The sequence below is a fragment of the Amia ocellicauda genome, chromosome 10 (assembly GCF_036373705.1).
Source record: "Amia ocellicauda isolate fAmiCal2 chromosome 10, fAmiCal2.hap1, whole genome shotgun sequence".
Classification (NCBI taxonomy): Eukaryota; Metazoa; Chordata; class Actinopteri; order Amiiformes; family Amiidae; genus Amia; species Amia ocellicauda.
Genome location: NC_089859.1, coordinates 8687901 through 8707606, shown reverse-complemented (window position 1 = coordinate 8707606; position 19706 = coordinate 8687901). Strand labels below are relative to the sequence as shown.

At 38.1% G+C, this 19706-nt stretch overlaps 3 protein-coding genes across 6 annotated transcripts in view; 1 reads left to right on the top strand and 2 right to left on the bottom strand.

Annotated features, from left to right (window-relative positions):
* Positions 1-194: 194 nt before the first annotated feature.
* ankrd46a (ankyrin repeat domain 46a) lies at positions 195-6815 on the bottom strand. The gene is made up of 4 exons (XM_066714893.1): positions 6700-6815; positions 3472-3814; positions 2910-3074; positions 195-2655 (listed from the first exon to the last, which is right to left on the bottom strand). The coding sequence occupies exons 2-4, from the start codon at positions 3780-3782 to the stop codon at positions 2439-2441; spliced, it is 693 nt and encodes a 230-aa protein (XP_066570990.1). The 5' UTR covers positions 3783-3814; positions 6700-6815; the 3' UTR covers positions 195-2438.
* Positions 6816-7176: 361 nt separating this feature from the next.
* atg4a (autophagy related 4A, cysteine peptidase) lies at positions 7177-14497 on the top strand. Of its 2 annotated transcripts, none has more exons than XM_066714886.1 (13): positions 7177-7270; positions 8276-8386; positions 9072-9143; positions 9725-9823; positions 10153-10254; positions 10451-10523; positions 10803-10882; positions 11395-11621; positions 11983-12061; positions 12188-12333; positions 12636-12692; positions 13218-13329; positions 13617-14497. In XM_066714886.1, the coding sequence occupies exons 1-13, from the start codon at positions 7261-7263 to the stop codon at positions 13679-13681; spliced, it is 1233 nt and encodes a 410-aa protein (XP_066570983.1). In that variant the 5' UTR covers positions 7177-7260; the 3' UTR covers positions 13682-14497. The 2 variants fall into 2 exon arrangements, with proteins under 2 accessions (XP_066570983.1, XP_066570984.1); XM_066714887.1 differs by lacking the exon at positions 7177-7270 and adding an exon at positions 7344-7452.
* Positions 14498-14991: 494 nt separating this feature from the next.
* Positions 14992-19706, bottom strand: part of col4a6 (collagen, type IV, alpha 6) — a 111008-nt gene continuing 106293 nt past the window's right edge. For all 3 annotated transcript variants that reach the window (XM_066714883.1, XM_066714884.1, XM_066714885.1), the window contains 6 exons: positions 19597-19695; positions 19170-19316; positions 18662-18778; positions 18162-18353; positions 17007-17293; positions 14992-16830 (listed from right to left, as the gene is read on the bottom strand). In XM_066714883.1, the coding sequence (XP_066570980.1) occupies positions 16570-16830; positions 17007-17293; positions 18162-18353; positions 18662-18778; positions 19170-19316; positions 19597-19695 (1103 nt within the window). In that variant the 3' untranslated portion in view covers positions 14992-16569. The remainder of the gene's footprint in view (positions 16831-17006; positions 17294-18161; positions 18354-18661; positions 18779-19169; positions 19317-19596; positions 19696-19706) is intronic.

Genomic DNA, 19706 nt, shown 5'->3' with positions numbered 1-19706 from the left:
ACTTTTCATACAGAACTGTATGCTATAGTGTATTAATGTACAAAAGTGTTACCCAATGAGATACACATTTCTTTGGGCTTAAACAGATGACCAGCTTTAAGAATGTGCTAATTTTCCAACAGTCATCCTGGGGACTAAATCTAGTTAAATAAATCAACCTATGAAAGAAACCATAAAAAGTAAAAGCAGACAAGTTTAAGGTTTAATATCTTTATAAACTCTACAACACTTGGCACTAAATGCAGTTGTGGTTAACTACAGAAAGTATGTGCAAAACAAGACATGAATTTATACAAATGTTTCACAAAATTGGTTTAAAAGTGAAAACGTCTGTAGCCATGCTAGACAACCTATTAGAACTTAGAATGGGCTACTTAATGGAAACAAAACCAACATTCATCTTCAGAGCTCTTTTTGGTACTACTTTTGACTTGTTTCAAAAAACATTTGTGGTAAAAACAGCATTCAAAGGAAGTTCCGTTTGGTTAAGGATGATTTAACCTGACAGCGATCGGGTTGTTTTTCTGAGTCTAAGTTTGATGTATTAAATCTCGTCTTTAATGGGAACACATCACAACATAATCAGAGTAGAAACTGTCAGTAAATCTGTTCTACAAAAAAAAAAAAAAAAAAAAGCTTCCATAAATAGTAATGTGAACTTTTAAGTCCTTTACCTTTCTTACTGCCTTCCTTTTCATAGGAACAGGTCACCACCTAGAAGAGGACTCGGAACAGAGACGTATTTCTATCTCAATTCTTTGTGATTCGTAGACATTTGGATAGTAATTGTCTCACGTTAACTACGCTACAGCTATCGTGCGCTCTGTCCCAAAATATGGTCTGCTTTTTTTTTTTTTTTTTAATTGATGGACCATTTAGGGAAGTGGGACCCGACTGCTACAAACATCAGCTGGATATCTGGTAAGTATTTTTGACTCTATCCCTTTCCCCTTTAATTTCTTAAGATGTACTGCTTACCTAAAGTAAATATTTTTAGCAGTTAGCGATTTGTTGAGTACCTTGTAAAATGTTTTATAAGTAGCCGTACCAAATGAGGGATATATACAGTTCAGCTGCATCTATACACAGCTACATTTTATTTTCGAAGTAGCTTTTGGGGCATTTAATAAAAACATGCACCTTCTTTTGAAGTGTAAAATTCACTGTCAAATGGGTTCTCATTCTTTTAGATGCATTTCAGAACTCTAATGTGGAATGGGTCCTTTTTATACTAACTACATAGTCCCATAATTAAGCATTGAATGAGAACTAGACTAGAATAAGTTTTTTTTTTTACAATACTTCTACTTCTCTACTTTCAAAAAGAAATCAGTTTCCAATAGCTTGTCATGCTAACTTTAAATCAGGGATTACTGGATGTATTAACACTTCATGATAATGCTTTTACACTTGTATTTTCAGAAACACTATTTTATGCTTATTATTCAATTTTTCTAATCATTGGCTTTAGACCATTGTTTCATCTGTGCAGAAATGTATGTATAATTTATGTTTGATTATCAAACTGACCAGACCAAGGACTAGTGTGGTATTTCCCTGTCCCGATAGCCTCTTTTATAATAGACTTTTACAAATGTCCTCTGTATCTGAGAAATGATATATAATCTCAATTACTAGACTACGGTTTAATAACTAAAAATAACACATGGAAAAAACAAAAACATGATTTTAGTGTTTCCTTATCTAGCACTGTATAAAGTTAGCTTTCCAATCCCTTTATCATTGTTTTGACAGCTGCAAGAGTGCATGTTTTGTTCATTACAGACTAGAGAGTTATGCCACGTCCTTATCATCTGAGCGGAGCCAGAATAAAGATCAATTTAATCATGAAGGAGCAGAACTCACTGGAAGGGCTGCATAAAACATAAAAGACATGCAGTAAGGATTCTCCAGTGGTAGCTCACACTGCTATGAAATATGTGCACCTTCCTCTAAATGTTTGGTTTCCTTAAGGGCAAGTCACAAAATTGCTAAGTATAGAGAGGGAGGTGGTTCACGAACAAACTATACATCTTGAAATCAGTTCTTCAACGAAAAGAATACATACATATATTTTAACTTTAAACACTCATTTCATCACCACAGTTTATCTCCTTAACTGTTTATGAGGCAAGTATTCTGACAAACAAAAAGGTCAAAAACTGGTCTCTCACTTGACTTTCTTCATTTTACTTCTATCGTTCCTTTTTAAAGAAACCCAGTCAAGCTGGTCTAAAGCTGGTCTAGAGTTGGTCTCGAAAGGCCTGAAGCTGTCATAGGTAATTAGGTATTTCAATGAAAAACCCACTCTACATGGAATGAGAAGGCAGCACCTTGTGGTGGCCATTGTTAAATGTGAAGGACAGAGAATGGAGAGCAAAAGATTCAGCCAGAATGTTTAGAAGTAAAGAAAAAAAAATCTGAGTGAATAAGTCCTTCTAATGCACCAGTTCGGGCTGGTTCTCTACGAATGGCAGTACCCCGCTAACGTAGTAGGCTATGCCCAGAGACAGCAGGGCGATCACTACGATGAGCAGCAGCACCCTCCAGAAGCCCAGGTCCTCCACAAACTCCTGCCAGGTGGTGCGGAAACTAGACAGCACTCCCTCGCTGTGCTGGAGGTTAGGGTTCAGCAGAGAGTGGCTCTCCATCGCACTGAGGACACACAGACTATATTACAATACAAATATGGGACTTGCAGGGAAGAAACAAATGCATTTCTGATACCCCCCTCCCATAAGAATTTTAATGACCTTCCTTTGAATGTGAACCATGATTTAATGCAAAAATAATCAATTTTATTTGTGAAAGATGAGAGAAAATAATTGGTTTTGTATTAAATTTTTTAATTCATAACCGTTCTGCTTGAAGCAATTATGGATCCCTTTAAAAAGTCATTAAATACCCACCTCTCACTCTCGGCCATCTGCATCTGCATAGTCTCCAGCTTAGAGTGCGTCCCACGGTTGAATCCTTTCACTTCCTGCTCCTCCAGTCCCTCCAGCAGCCGGATGGCATCTTTATTCACCCCCCTGCGCTTTGCCAGCACCAGAGGAGTGGCACCATTGTGATTGCTGAATACAACAAAACAAAAAGGATTAAAGTCTTACAAGAGTATGAAACGAATAGGTCATATCAAACATCTTGTGGGATGCACATGTATGTCTACAGTTCCTCCAGGTCATTGGGGGTGGGGGGCGGTGGTTGCAGTGGCAAAATGGGTAACACAGGAATTGACATGCATGTGGCAATATAACATGGGGAATATTACAAATGGCTAAAGTACCCTTCAGCAAGTACAAACATATTTATTGTTAATGAACAGTAATTTTCCATTCAATTCAGGGTTTCCACAGGGCCTTCCAGCTTCAAAGCAGCATCACCTAAAGGCTACAATGTTTTGTGCAAGCTGGATATGGTACAAACAAGCTGGTACATGAGTACATGGAAAATGAGCAAACCAAGGCCTACCAGATGTCGATTTTGAGTCCGTTAGTGACCAGGAACTGTATGGTGTCCACATGGCCGCAGAGGTGCAGGGCCGTGTTGCCTTGGTAGTCGGTTGCTAAAAGGTCAGCTCCAAACTTGTGCAGCAGCCGGCAGATCTCCACATTGCCACGTGCCGCCGCCAGGTGTAAGCCAGTGCGGCCACGGTTGTCCCGGATATTAGGGTCAAAGCCACTTTCTAGGAGACGCTTTGAGTAGTTCAGGTCCCCATCGATGCAAGCTTGCAGCAAGGGGACATTAGTCTGGGATGAGTCATTTATGAAGACATAGGACATGTCTGAGTGGGTCTCTGTAAAGTCCAGCGTACCTGCAAGGCAAGACGACAATCTTAATGATGACCTAAGAATGAATAGACCTTTTACCCCCACCTGATTATAATAATTAAAATATATATGCATTTATTAGTCTGCATGCGAGAAAAAAACATACATTATAATACTATATAATTCTAATACTTATACTACTACTAATAGTGAAATAAAATTACTATATTGACGGCTTAAGTACAGATAAGTATTATTATTCCATTCCAAGAATCACAACTTTTGTGCTATGAAATTGACAGAAACATAGGTTACATACCTTTGTCCATTTCCCTATAATTATCCTTATCCTGTATTCCGTAGATATATTTTTTCATATTATCATTTACTACTACTTAAAATAGTAATAATATAAGTTTTACGAGTATGTTATTATTAATCCATTTCAATTATCACTCCTCTCACCGTGTTGTGGAAACTTCATCAGAAACATAAGCCCTGTACCATTGTCCATTTCCTTAAAAGTATGCTTTTTCTATATTCCATAAACACTTTTTAATGTAACATTTTTATGTAATATTTATTATTACTAATAATAATGATATTATATACAGCTATGTCATAGCTCTAGGTGTCTGCTTTCTAACAAGTAAGACCCATTAATGTGCTTTTTTTTTTTTTTAAAGGAATGAAGCACAATTTAAATCCAGCAAATCCAAAACAATTGGGCGTTCGTATGGGACAGGAGTGCGGTCTATGGTAACTATGTTACCATATTTTTCCTATGCAACACTAAAGTACACTTTATTATGATATAAAGAAAAATCATAGTGTCTTTCCTATAATTCTACTACACTGTACCATTAATTACCATGTTTTTACAATGGCACATCACACTTTACCATTTTAACCATATCTGTACCATATTTATACTGAAGAAAAAAAGTGCAACATGTAAAGTGTTGGTCCCATGTTTGATTAGCTGAAATAAAAGATCCCAGAAATGTATCTTAAGCACAAAAAGCATATTTCTCTCAAAGCTGGTGCACAAATTTGTTTACACCCCAGTATTTCTCCAGTTAGTATTTCTCTTTTGTCAAGATAATCCACCCACCTGACAGATGTGTCATATAAAGAAGCCGATTAAACAGCATGATCATTACACAGGTGCATCTTGAGCTGGGGACAATAAAAGGCCACTCTAAAATGTGTCGTTTTGTCACACAATGCTACAGATGTCTCACGTTTTGAGGGAGTGTGCAAAACCTACAACTTGCAATCCATAGATTAGAGCCAAATTAATTTATTTCAAGTAAAATGATTACATGTTTAAAATCTAATTTGTTTTCAGGTCCTTAATTCTTTCTTAACTTAATGCAGTAATGTCTGGTCCAGTGGTTCATCTTATATATATATATATATATATATTACACACACACACACACACACACACACACACACACACACACACACAGTGCCTATATTTCTAACACAGGATTCTAGATTTCATTACAGGAATCTTTACTGGCACTATAGGTATGTTAACCTTAGTACTGGAAACACATTATTCTCCATTCTTTTTGATATACTGCAGTTTTGAAAGATAAAAACAGTTCAAATGAACACTAGCATATCCCACAAGTTTAATGTATTCAATGCTTTACGTATGTTTGAATGTAAACAGTACAATTACAACATTACCTTTAAACACAATACAGAGGAAAGCAACACCAAAGGATGAGTTCACTGGTCAGACAGTAAATGGAGGATTCTGTCATAATATTTTTCAATTACATGGAAAGCAAATGCACATACACGGACAAACTCACAAAAATAAATGCATACAATAAAAAAAGACAATCTTAGTGGTTACTAATATCCACAGACCACACAACACATCAGTAAGGTAATTACATTCTAACTTTCCGTGAAGTCTTATTTTCATCAATATTCATGAAGCAATTACAGGTACCTAAAATAAACCTTTTTTTTCTTCTAAATGCCTGAAGCAAACACTTCAACTATAGTTGGAAACCAGCAAGGACATTTGCCTTTCTGAAGTACAAAGTGGTTTGTTGTTGAGACTCAAAACCAAATGCTCTCTGTTCATTCCAGGGCTGATTATAACTACCAGTACATTCAAAGGGAAAATGCACAATGTGACTGTGAGCACTTCTTTACCACAGATATAGCACAGAGACCTGGGGCTTTACGTGATCAGATGTAGGCTTAGGTTATGTCACAGCATTGGAAATTATACGATGCGTTTAAGTGAATTGTATGTTAAAAAAACATCAGATACAACATTTGACATCTTAATGAATGCTATGCTTGCATTGCAATGCGGTCATCACGACTGTATCAGGGTGCAAAAGGCACAATTTCAGCAGTGTTTATAATTTCAAACATCCATCTTCTGCACAATCGGGAAAAGCAATTGTGAAAATAAACTGAACCTCACCAGCACAGTATTCATATTGAGCTCTAATTCCAATAGTAATATTGCAACAGCTAAAACTCATTTTAGTTACTTTGCTACACACGTAGAAACTGTTCTCACTGCAATGACAGAATTTAAGTAAATGTTCAATGTTTACCAATTATATATAAATGCATTATTGATAACCACATGAAATACGAGCGAACTACAGAACAATATCGCTAATCAAAATAATCATATATATATATATATATATATTGTAGTTGGTAAAGATCATGCAAATTAAACACACACACACACACACACACACACAATATGGACAAGATTACTAAACCATCCCAGCTCTGCAGAAAATGTATGTATTTGGCAGCCATCCTGATAACTGACGCACCTTTGTCAGATAAACGATTCAGTTAAGTACACTACACATACTGTACATTATATTCATGAAGAAACTGGGCCCAGGTGGTGCAAAAGTGTAAACATTACCTGCTTAAGTTTGACAAAATACCAGAAAATATCCGCCTCTTTTCCTCGCTTGTGTTATTGTTGAACGAGCAAAACAGACCACCCGTAAAGCGACTCGCGTTCACGGCAGTGTCGGTTCATTTTACGACAGTTAGTACTGTCTCCACAAGTACCGTCTGTATCGTCCTACATCACCAATTATTAGCCATTGCTAATTAAGTAACAGCTGTGATCATCTTTTCTTATGAATACCGAGCAATATAAGCTGCCAGAATGTTTGATTTAATAAAGGCTGAGAGTGAAATGCTATTTTAATAGTAATGCCGACAAAATAAATGAAATAAATGAAACTAGGCTAAACAAATAAACACGTCCAAGCACCTGTAAAACACCAATACCCATAACGCACTTCATTGTTTTCAAAATCAGTGCGCTGCTGGGATTACAAGACTGCATTTCGGGGTTTGTAGTTTGTCACCTGGCAGGTCGCACGGAAATGTGTTGGTTCAGAACTACAATCCCCACCAACCAACGCCTCGTATTTTTATTCACTGCCTTTTAAACCCCGATGACAGCCGGAGGATGGAGGCAGGTAAGAAAAAGCACTTAATGAGGTTGAAAATAATAATAATAATGTGATTAAACGCAGACGTGACGCGTGGCCGTAATGAATGTGCGTGCACAGCGAAACCACTCGCCCAGTTTGAACTTGCTCTTCAATGAAATACAATGAGGCTGGGTTGTAAGTTTTGCTATTGTTTCTCTCTGGCCCTGGTAAGTGTAAACTTTGCAGATTGGATAGCCCAGTTTTGATTACGGAAAGAAAGCTGTTTTCTTTGTTTGATGTATTTGCCTTTCATACAGTGTGAATGTGGAGTATATACACACTAGCGGGGTCTCGGCAGTTTCTGTGACTGGCAGTGGCTGTCCTGGCTTGTTCACATGTTTATCATGGTGCTATTGTTGTTTTACCAACGACTGGAGAGCAAAAGGGAAAGCAAACAATCTTTCCCCGCCATGTGACATGTGTATTATATGTAACCACTCCGGAGATTGGTTACGCCGTGCAGTGCAATGCAATGCAGATGCAGATGTCTTGCCTCACCCAAACCTTTTGAACCCCAGCCTCGCAGGACGTGATTGCAACAGTGTTGTTTGTTTAGGGAGCAGCCCGATGTCAGCTGTGTGAACCCAATTCAGTGCTGCCATGTGATGATTGCCTGGCATTGTGTATGCAAGTCCATCACTGAGTGTGTAAAACTAAAGTAGTGATTCTTTCTACAGCTGAATTAAACTAAATTTAAACTCCAAAGAGGTGACACTCATATAATACTAATACATGTCAAATGTGTGTGTGTGTGTGTGTATAAGAAAGAGAGAAAGGTACAGATTGAAGTACACCTACAATTATGGACAGAGGTGGAGCAAATAGTGATGATGATGCAACAGTAGATAATAAGTCAATATTTTTGATCACTGTTAGAAAATAAAGACGGTATGTGGTATGTTTGTCAGTGCAGAACCTGTAGAGCTTTTTACATATGCTGTTTTTGTGTGATCATTTTGTAATCATATTTTTATTTGATCAATGTTGTAGTTTTAGCTAAGTATGAAAATCAGATCAACGTGTTCTCAGACCTTCTAGAAGACCTGCCTGATACGGAAGAGCCTGTATGGATTTTAGGAGAACATTATGACATCAAAACAGGTATTTAAGTCTTCAACATCTTGAGTCTGTTGTGATGTATTTATGGATATATCATGCTAGGTTAAAAAGTGTGACATTGCCTAGATTTGATTTGTTATTATGTGGTGATGTGATCGGCTTCTCCCTTTTTGACAGTCTCTCTCGTGATTATTTACCATGGTATTTCTTTATGGTAACTTCGCTTTGACATTTCCTCCACATCGTATTCCAATTCACCTCAGTTATAATATGGTGTCCTACCTTTTAATCTCATTCTATATTATTATTTCTTCATTTGAATATGAGGATAATGCAGATGATGACTGTATGCATATTAGGACTATTCAGTATTACCTACATTAATATTGTGTAGTTAAGCAAACTTGGTAAAGCTTGGTGAAACCACAGTTAACTGATACAAATGGTGATGGAAAAGATAAATAAAGACATTTTCCCCCAAGAGCCCATGTTCACTGGTCTTCTCAGTCAGTTCCTACCAACTATATGCTGTGTGGATTTAAGAGGTTTGCATCAGGGCCAATCTCTCTTTATCCTATATGGAATAGAGGAACAGAATGCACTTAATATACTTGGCACCAAGCTTGGCATTGCTTTGCTAAGAAGATACAACATCATGGTATGTAGAAAATTCATGTATTTGGTTTACAAACATACCCAGCTATTATATTCCCTCTTCTGCCAACAGAGAAGTCAGAGTTGCTATCTGATGTCAGGTCTCGACTGTGGTTCACATACAGGAAAAAGTTTTGTCCTATTGGTGAGTACACGGGGGAGAAAATGCTGCAATCCACCTATATGTTAGAAGTCTTCCTCTAGAATACAGGAGGAGCCCCGCAGCTTGGACATCACAAGTTTTGCCACTTAGCCTTGATGCCAGCTGATGGGCCAGGCTTGGAGTCGTCTCAACAAGACAAGTTCTAGCTGGGATTCTTGAGCATGTAGTTGGACAGTGTTGGTTACATTAAAGTTACATAGTGTAGAAAAATAAGTGTCTGTCCTGACAGCATACATGGGAAGATGTGTGAGTTTAGAGCAAAGGTGCAGTGGTGATGTACATTGTGTATTAAAAGCAACAACTATAAGATTGTATGATGGGCAAACAAGTTATCTTTCTATAAAACAGGAAATTGCAGTAGAGAAATAAATCTGCATTTTCCTGGTTGAATGCTAGTGGAAACATTGTTTTGTATATCTTTGTATTGTCATTCACACCTGCAAAATATATATACACACACACATTTGTATTTATGTCATATATGTTTATTACCTTGAACAAAACCCTGTTATGTTGTTATGAGTCTATATCAATCCGTTTTGTTTTCCTCCATGTCCTACTAGGTGGGACTGGTCCTTCCTCAGATGCCGGATGGGGGTGCATGCTGCGTTGTGGACAGATGATTCTAGCTCAAGCATTGGTGTTAAGGCATTTAGGCAGAGGTGAGTAAAATACTATATTCCCAAATAAATTGCAGGGTGCAGTTAAAATATGTGCAGAGTTAAAACTATAGATTATTTAAATAAAACACATACATATCTACCTTCACAAGAGGACCTACATAAATCTAGGCAGAAACAAGTTCATATTCCCCCACAGTGGATGTTAGTTTGGGTGTCTATACCTATTTAATGTCCGACAAGTTTTTGTGTAATATCTGTAAACAATTTAAATACGTGATATAAAAATATATAATTCTCAACAAGTTTCTTGGTTTGATTAAGTGACTGGAGCCTGTCAGTGAACTCACACTGTCCTGACTCTGTTTCAGCGTGGCGCTGGGGGAAGGATGAAATCCCCCCAGAAGAGTACATGAAGATTCTGCACTGCTTCTTGGATAGAAAAGATAGCTGCTACTCCATCCACCAGATGGGTAAGGGCCTCCATAAAGATAGGACTCTGGAAGTGCCTTCTCTCCTTCTTCAGAGGGAAGTCGTCTATAGGCGTCTGCACTCGATACTTGACAGACTGCAGCCCAGACTGCTCCCAAAAGGATCCAGAGAATTCTGTATTGGGTTCTGTTGTACCTTTTGGATCTCAACAGGCTATCCTTGCTCTTGTCTCTCCAGCTCAGATGGGAGTGGGAGAAGGCAAATCAGTGGGAGAGTGGTATGGACCAAACACTGTCGCTCAGGTGTTAAAGTAAGCAGAGTTTGATATTTTGCTTCTAACCAAATTCATTTTTTCCTCCAAATTAATGGACTTCTCGGTTGCCTTTCTTTATGTACTGCACCACTATTATTTATATTATTTTTAAAATGTAATTTTACCTACATTTTATTTATAATGCATGTTTCCGTAGTTTCTTGAGAACAGATATAGTTATTGTAGTGGTAAACCCTGCTGGCATCAGTTGTGATGTGATGTGATTGATGTGTTTTGGAGAATAACTAATTATTAGATACAATTATTATTTCTTAGGAAACTTGCCTTGTTTGACGACTGGAATTCCTTGGCTGTATATGTTTCTATGGACAACACTGTGGTTATTGAAGATATCAGTAAGTTTTTACACTTTTTCACATCAGTTAAATTGGGTTGTATTCTGATATGTATATATAAAAAGGTTTAAATAGCCATAGGTTTTCTAGGATATAATCTATGTTTTTTGTTTCAGTACATTTTACTCTATTAATTTTGTTTGAAGAAATCCTCCAGTAAAAGTGTTTCCTTCTGCCAAGTTTTTGCAAGGTTAGAAATCACACTTTTGTGCCTCTCTGAACAAGACAAGAACCTTGTTCCCTAAAAGATAAAAATTATAACAGAGACATTTGTGTTTATTGTCCAAACTAAGTTTCAGAACACTAAAAGTTCACAGGTGACAGGATATGAAATCCAAGAAGGAAACTAAGATAGCAGTAGGCCTAACTATAATTAATTCTTATGGAATTATTTTTAGTCATAAGATATTAAGGAAGTTGATTACTACTGCACTATAACTCCCTCCAGAGAACAGCATGTCTTTTTGCTCTCTTATAAACAAGTAGGAATGACTAATTTCTGACCTTTTCAGAAATGCTTTGCAAGCTCTCCAGTAGAAACCGTTTAAAGGCTAGCCCCTGTGGTCCCAGTGACCAAAAAGGCATTGGAGAAGCACTGGCACAGTGTGCCACCCAGTCACCAGGGGGTAGTCTGGGGTTGTGTCCACACCCCCCTTCCAGCTGGAAACCACTCCTGCTCATCATACCTCTGCGAATGGGAATAAACCACATCAACCCTGTTTACATCAAGGCCTTGAAGGTACTCCACCGCCACAGCCAAACACAGTGATCTCAACACTGGCTAAGTTATGAACAAGAGGAAGTTATTCATCCGTTTAGTTTTAACTTATTGATACAGGATCCACAACGCAACCACAAACACATTCAATGTTTCGTGAGTACATTGGACACATTCTTGTCTAGAATATATATATATATATATATTTTTTTTTATTGCACTGGTATCTTATATTATGTTCTTCTAATGCAGGCATGTACAGGACTGTATGTAACAAATATACAGTAGCAGTTAACCATACATAGAAGTAAAGTATATTGCCAGTCATTTAGAGATTGTTGATTTCAGTTCGTATTTAATCTGCATGAATGATTTCTTACAGGAGTGCTTTAAGATGCCACAGTCCTTAGGCGTTTTAGGAGGAAAACCTAACCTTGCGTATTACTTTATCGGCTACATTGGTAAGTAAGTCCCTATAAACATTCTCAAAGTTTGAATAGATGTTGTCACACCCACCTTCTAGTGGAAGCAGCTTCGTGTTGAAAAAAAATACACATCTCCTTTGGTGACCTTCACTGTCTCACCAGGAGACGAGCTGATCTATTTGGACCCTCACACCACTCAGACAGTGGTGGAGCCAGAAGGGAACGGCAGTGTGGATGACCAGAGTTACCACTGCCAGAGAACCCCCCGCAGGATGAAAGTCATGAACCTTGACCCCTCTGTGGCATTGGTGAGATGTTCTCTAGTCACTATCTAAACACTTCAAAAACCAGTCATGCATCATTAAAAAAATTACAACAAAAAACAGAGCAACCTGGAATTCTAGCCAAGAATGTGGTACTGATGAGAGAGGCAGTCACAGGAGTACATTTCACCAGTTTTAATAAAGGTAATAGTTAAGGCAAAATGAGAGAACAGATCTAGGTTTGTTTTGTTTTTTTTCCTTTTCTTTTTTCTCAAGGAGAGGTATGGGACCTCTCTAACAGACTCTGTCCCACATGATTTGATACCAACAGTGCTTGTGCATTTCAGGGATTTTTCTGCAAGAACGAAGTGGACTTTGACAGCTGGTGTACACTCGTTCAGCAGGTATGAAGGAAGATTCTACCCGCTGTTTCTTGTACGGTTTACAGATAATTTTTTTCTCTTTTTAGATGTATTCTGCCACCTTCTTTCTCCACACACTTGTGGTGGATGCACTGTAGTTTTGTTTTAGATCCATTGTCGTCTTGCTTTCAATCTCCTATACAACTGCACTTTTAACGATTTGGGCAGTTGGTATACATTTCTCAATGCATATTTTCAATGTATTTGGCCAAGTGATATACAGCTCTGAAAAAAATTGAGACCACTGCAAAATTATCAGTTTCTCTGGTTTTACTATTTATAGGTATGGGTTTGCATAAAATTAACTTTTTTTTTAATTCTATAAACTACTGACAACATTACTCCCAAATTCCAAATAAAATTATGAATGGAATGGAATGGCTGCCATACATGTAGAGATGCTGATTTAAGAAGAATGTGCAGTGGTCTCAATTTTTTCCAGAGCTGTATCTAGTTCAGCAATTTAAAACTGGCAGTCTAACCTCTCTCACTTTCTTGTGGCACCAGGAGATTTTAAAGAAGAGAACTTTACGGATGTTCGAGTTGGTGGAGAAACACCCTCCTCATTGGCCTCCTTTTGTTCCTCCCACCAAACCAGATGTCCAGACAACAGGAGCAGGTATACTGAAAGCTTGAAGAAAACTTAAGGGGAGTTTATTGGAGATGATTTGACTTCAAAGTATGAAATCGGTGAAATGTGACATTGGCAATAAGCTTTAGAAAGATTGCACATTTGTCAATTTGTCAAACCAGACCAACTGACAAAAAAGAAAGAAAAATATGAAAAACATTTACTTACTCAAGCCCCACCACTGTGCCAGCTTCATATTCCACTCCTAAAGGCCATGAAATACTTTCACTACACAATCAGTTCTACAATCTAACGTTTTTGTTCCTTTTCTACAGAGTTCATCGAATCAACCGATAAGCTGTTTGAATCGGAAGAAGAGTTTGAAATTCTCAACGTATGAATTGTTTTACCAGCAACTTGATGACATCTGGGTTTCCAAGTCTTTCCACTCTAGAAGTGCCTCAGATCACTCTTTACACAAAGCACAATGTGTAACCAGTTTGCAAAAAAAGTATGAGGGGAAAAGTAAGAGGCGAAAGGACTTCAAGAAGGTGGAAGAAAGCTTGCACTGTGTATTTTAGTTTCTCTCTGCTGTTTTACGAGAGAAAACCAGTATCATGCTGGCCCCCATAGAGAACAGTCTATGCAGACAGCCTATGTGAAGACTGGTTATGAAAAGGGCATGTTTTGAAGGAGTTCTCAGTGCATGAATCACAATGTAAGTCTCCTATAAAATGTAAGAGGTCTACACACTGTGGAAGCAGATGGGAACCATATCTCCAAGTACCATCGACAGACTCTACCTCCTGAAAATGGAGAAAATAAATATGCAGACAATTTAAGAGTTAAGTAAAAAAAAAAAAAAAAAAAAGTGCCTCATCTAAATATATTCTCTTTTTATGTTACCGAGTGGTTAGTCTGAGTACCTTTAGTCTAAGAAGGTAACACAGTCCCTACAAACATTGTAAATAAGTCAGGAAATAAAATATTACAACAATGTAAATTAAAATTCTTATTATGACACCATTATACCAAACTCACAAATATGGTGGGAAAGAAAGGAAAAGAGGGTAAATTCACAGATTCCATGTTTGGTCTTGGACTATGCAGAATCCAGGCTTTGCTGGGGACATTGGTGTAGGGTTGTGTTGGGTCAATCATTGAAACTCTTGGGTTCTTCGGACATTTTCAAATCTGCCCAATTTAGGTTATAAGAATAAAGAACAAAACAAATTTAAACCTTGACTTACTATGACTAACAAAAAGCAGTATTTGACAGCAGCTGTTCTTTGTATAGACTGGGTCAGTCAAATTACTTTGATTTCCATGATGAGCAGAATTCTCAGTTTAAATGCAATTAGGCCTGCAGTTTCAGCTGCACTGAGTTTAGTAATTTCAGGATTTAATTATGCGTCATATATAATTGTGTGTATATACATATATACACACACATCTATATCGATATATATATATATAAAATCTCTCATATCTCGTATATGAGAGAGAGAGGGGACCCAAGTAGGTCAGGGGGAGGACAGTCTTTGCAGTGCCCAGGTAGGACCTTATTGTCACAATTTTTTTGTTTCCATTGACAGTAAACAACTTCAGAGTTAAGATTAATCAATAGAAACATTGTTCAGGAGCCCTTCAGGTTTTAATTATTTAAAATCCATGGCTCATTTCTTGCAATAGTGTGTAAAAAAAAAAAAGTTTGACTTCAAATATTTTATTTTTTTGGGAAATGTAAAATCACTAGTACAGACAGTGTTAATACCACCCTGATTAGTGTCTTCTTTATATATATATATATATATATATATATATATATATATATATATATAAACATAATATTATTAGTGTTCCATACAAATAAGTTGCAATTACAAAAGAAACAAAAAATATCCTAAAAGTAATTGCATTACACGAGTACTTAAAAAGTGTTTAGTCATCAAATGTACATATACCCCACAGAATACATTTTTTCCTTTTCTATGATATCAATCTGTCAGTGGGGGTGAAAATATAGTAAAATAATTATACACAATCAAATACTTACAAAGAAACACAGAAATCATACCCATGGCTACCTGTAAAGGAAAATGCTCAGTGAAAGACAAATATAGTGGTCACATCAGCCCCATCTACTAAGATCATCAAATGACAGAGTAAATATAAAGAACAGGTGCAAAGCTAAAGAATCTGGGTGTAAAATGACTTATTATTTTTTATGTTGTACCATTCAGTGTTTCATTAGTAGTGCTATATACCTACAAGTTTCAAAAACAAAACAAACCGTTTTTGTTCATACCACTTTTTTGGTCATTATTTAACACAGTGCAATGATCTCTTGCTAATAAGGATTTATCCAATTAATAATTTTGCTATACAATTGTAACAAAATGGTCAGGCAGACACACTAAATACTTCAGAAATTAAAGATTTTGTCTATGGTCAACAAAGCAAATAAATAACCAGGTTGATCTTAAATATAAAATATTGTAGAGTGATACTTCAGAGAAAACCTTGGGAGAAATGTCAACTGAATTACAGTTATAGTCTCCAATAACAATTATTTCCAATCGCAATGCACTGGGTACATTTAGTATAGCCAAATAGAACATCAGTACATTACTAATAGGTATGCAAATTAATGCCTAATAAAGTTCTTAAAGTGAATAGTTTTGCAATCTTCAATATTGAATACATTTATGTAAAACTTTAACTTACTTTAATGTTATAATGCAGGTGATACTGTAAAAGATTTTTCAACTCAAGAAGTACAAGAAAGAAACATTATGCCCTTATCTGAAGAGCATTCATTTAAAAACCTAAAACTCAACACAAGATTTACAGAGGGAATATAAAGGTAACATTTGGTTTAAGTTTTAGCAGAACACTTAACCACTGTGTTATTTATGGTTTCAAGGTTTGCATCACTGATCTTAAGCTTTTTATAATAAAAAATAATACGGTTCAGTGCGAATTTCCAACTCTTTTACTGCACTTTCCGAGGTAGCCGTGAGTAATTCAAATAAACGCAACAAGAATAAAACAAACGTGTAGCACCATTTTTCAATAAGAACTAATGTAGAAAAATCTCACAAGCCCCAGTTTCCATCTTTTGTATGATATCAGACCCACTTTCAACCTGGCCACCCAAACTAATCCTTTCAGGACAGGAGTGGAGTGGAGTGCAGTTTGCGATTTGGCAGTCCGTCAGTGTTTGTTTTTCTTTAATTTAATCATCTGCTCTGGTTTCAGTCATTGCTGGAATTTCTCTAGGTCTTGCTACAAGGTTTTCATGCAGACCTGGCAGCGACTGACTCGTGTCCGGAGCTGTCCTGCCTTCAGAGTCTCCGACTGGGGGGCCTCCACAAACTGAAGGGCGGGCTCTATGGTTGTCAACCAGAAGCTGTGCTTGTTGGCAAAGTAGTGGCAGGTCCCCCGGGCACCGTTGCACTCAATGAAGGGAGTGGCACGGAAATCTTCCAGACAGGAGCCAGGGGACACCAGGGACTGACCCCCACCTTCAGCTCCGGCTGCCGTATGCTGCAAGACAAGATTGACAATAGCAGCCTAAATTGGACAGGTTACAGATTTCTGTACGTCTGTTAACTGTCCTCACATAAAACAACAACAACAACATTCAATAGTTTCTGCTCAGAGATCCACTCCATGAACAGACAGTGGCAAACACAATCAGGAGGTGTATGCTTCAGGTTTACCATTAAGAAAGAGTAGCCAATCCACAGGCTGCGCCAGCCCGCAGGACACGGAGGGATGGTGATGTCCTGGCTGTGCACGGCGATGGCCTGAGACGGGGCCTCGCACACCGTGCAGCGGCTGATGTACCGGGGGATCTGTCTGTCCGCCACTGGCATCATGGGGATGGGGGCCGTGGTGGAGAGCCAGTAGGATTTGTCATTGCGGCTGGCGAAGTAACAAAGCTCATTGGCGTTGCAGTAGATGAAGGGCATGGTGCTGAAACGGGGCAAGCAGGAACCAGCCAACCCTGGAGTTGAGAAGATAGTTTAAAGGGTTTAAGGTCTGCAGGAGTGCGTAAGTCTTCAGAAAACAGGAATCTGGTCAAATAAGCAAGTCGGGTACATCTGGTTTTGTCATGGCATGCAAGGAAAGATTTTCTCTTGAGGCTTCTAGTATTTCACACATTAACTTCACAGTACTATTTAAAAACACGTCGAGCTGCATTCCTACTTTGTATCCTACATAAAAATGGCAATCAACAATATTTTACTGCTGGATCCACCTTTTTTATTCCAGACAGCAACTACCTGAAAACATAGGACTGCAGGACCATTCTAAACAATCATATCAGTAATGCAGGTTTTGTCACAATCTGGGTAATGAAAATGACTGTAAATCCTTCCTTTAAAACCAGGTGTTTAATTTAATACAGGGGTGTCAGACTCTTGTCATGGGGGGCCACAGTGCCTGCTGGTTTTTGTTCAACAGGAGCTCCCAATTAGTTAATTAATATCATTTAATCAGATTGACTTATCTAAAACTTTCATATCTTTCAAACCAATTAAGGAGCTGAGAGCTGGGCTGGAACAAAACCCAACAGACACTGTGCCCCCACCCCGCCGACTGGAGTCTTGACACCCTCATTTAATATAAAAAATATTAATATTGATTGTATCAGTTTATTGAATACTAATTCAGTTCCTGTCTTAACTTAGGTCCTTGAATGTTTTTCTCTATCAGTCTTCAACAAACTCTAAAAGTATATAACTGTTGGAAAATAATAACATTGTTTAATAGAGAGGGTGTGGACACTGTCAATGACAACTACACATTCCTACTTTGAGAAGAGAGGAAGTCACACTGCATTTGGCAGAAAGATACAATATGACTCTTACCAAGGTCCTGGTTGTGTGCCTTCTCCTGTCCCTCCACATACAGTAAGCTGTAGCCATCCCATAGCCTGGACATGCCAACTGGGCATGGGGGCACCTGGTCCGATTGGCTGTGCTTCACCAGTGTGTACCCGATGCTCACACTGCGCCCTGGACTGCCCGGCCGCCCCACGGCGCCCTGTTTCCCTGGAGATCCTGAAACGTGACAAGATCAGATAAGATGAGCGGGAAGGGTGCTAACAAGAGCCACACACATCACAAAGGGAATAGTCCTGGAATTTATTTTGAAAGGAAAGTCCCAAAGTGATGTAATTTTAAATCCAACTATTTATTTGCTTTAACCCAGTCTAGCATTGAAAAACACTTCACAAATCCATCAGAAAGCAAAACAGTAGGAAGGCAAATCACTGCAAAGGAGGACAATAACTGGTAAAAATGCAAAAATGACTATGTAAGTTTGTAATGGTAAATATTGTTTGCATTGCAACCATCTACTGTCTCACCTTGTTCCCCGGGAGAACCAGGAAGACCATTGGGTCCGGGATCTCCCACAGCTCCTGGTGTACCCGCTGGACCGTTAATCCCTAACTTGCCCCGAGGTCCGACATTGCCTTTTGAGCCTGAAACAAAACACAAAAGTAAAGATTAAAACAATAGAAAAGAATCTGAATTTAAGTTAAGTATTTGAATGTTTCCACTAATGCACTGTACCAGAAATGTAACCCGAAAAAATAATAACGAAACCTAAAAATTATGAGTTATGATTCGTAACTATGGGCACAACACTTCCAACCGCAACAACTGAAGATAAACTAAGAACTGTGCTAAACAAATGCTTTTAATACAGCATTTAAGTGAACAATATTAGAATAATACAGGTGATTAATAAAACATTACATAACACTATGTACAAAATGTGCAGGGTGTGATGTGAGAACTGAACTCGAGCACAGGACTAACATTTTGCTTTAATCATTTCTGCTCATGTACAATAAGCTCTGCAGTCATTACCTGCCCTCCCTGGACGAGCACTCTCTCCCTGGGGTCCTAGATCCCCTGGTGGGCCCACTGACCCAGGAAAGCCAGGGTCCCCAGGGTATGTCCTTAATTCTTCACCAGGAATGGTAGTTCCAGGGGATCCTGGGGGACCTTTGCGACCTGGCATGCAAAATGAAATGAATGTATCTTATCATGACCAGGAGAATGAGTAGGCATCAACACCAAGGGTTTTCACCACACAGCCAATGCTATATTTTCCACAGGAAGAATTTAATCATATTATCTTAGTTGTACAAATGTAAAATTCATGCCGAAAACAATTGTACTTGCCCCTTAATCAAATAGAGTAAAATATTATATTACATCGGTTTCTGACATACTGCTGACATAATGTTTCAGTTGTTGTCCATGTGAGAAAGTAGATTTTGTTTTTCCATACCTGTCCTCCCTTTCTCTCCTTTAAAGCCAAAGAAGCCAGGGTCCCCAGGGAAGCCCATTGCACCTGGATTTCCAATGGGGCCAGAGTCTCCTCGCTCTCCTAGAGGGGAC

Excerpts from the sequence above, each read along its gene's own strand:
- atg4a (XM_066714886.1), top strand. Across the intron at positions 9,144-9,724 it reads GAAAAAGTTTTGTCCTATTG|GTGGGACTGGTCCTTCCTCA; the intron begins GTGAGTACACGG and ends ATGTCCTACTAG. Across the intron at positions 12,693-13,217 it reads GGTGTACACTCGTTCAGCAG|GAGATTTTAAAGAAGAGAAC; the intron begins GTATGAAGGAAG and ends TTGTGGCACCAG.
- ankrd46a (XM_066714893.1), bottom strand. The coding sequence starts at position 3,782 with ATGTCCTATGTCTTCATAAATGACTCATCCCAGACTAATGTCCCCTTG. Across the intron at positions 3,075-3,471 it reads GGACTCAAAATCGACATCTG|CAATCACAATGGTGCCACTC; the intron begins GTAGGCCTTGGT and ends TGTTGTATTCAG. Across the intron at positions 2,656-2,909 it reads CAGATGGCCGAGAGTGAGAG|TGCGATGGAGAGCCACTCTC; the intron begins GTGGGTATTTAA and ends GTGTGTCCTCAG.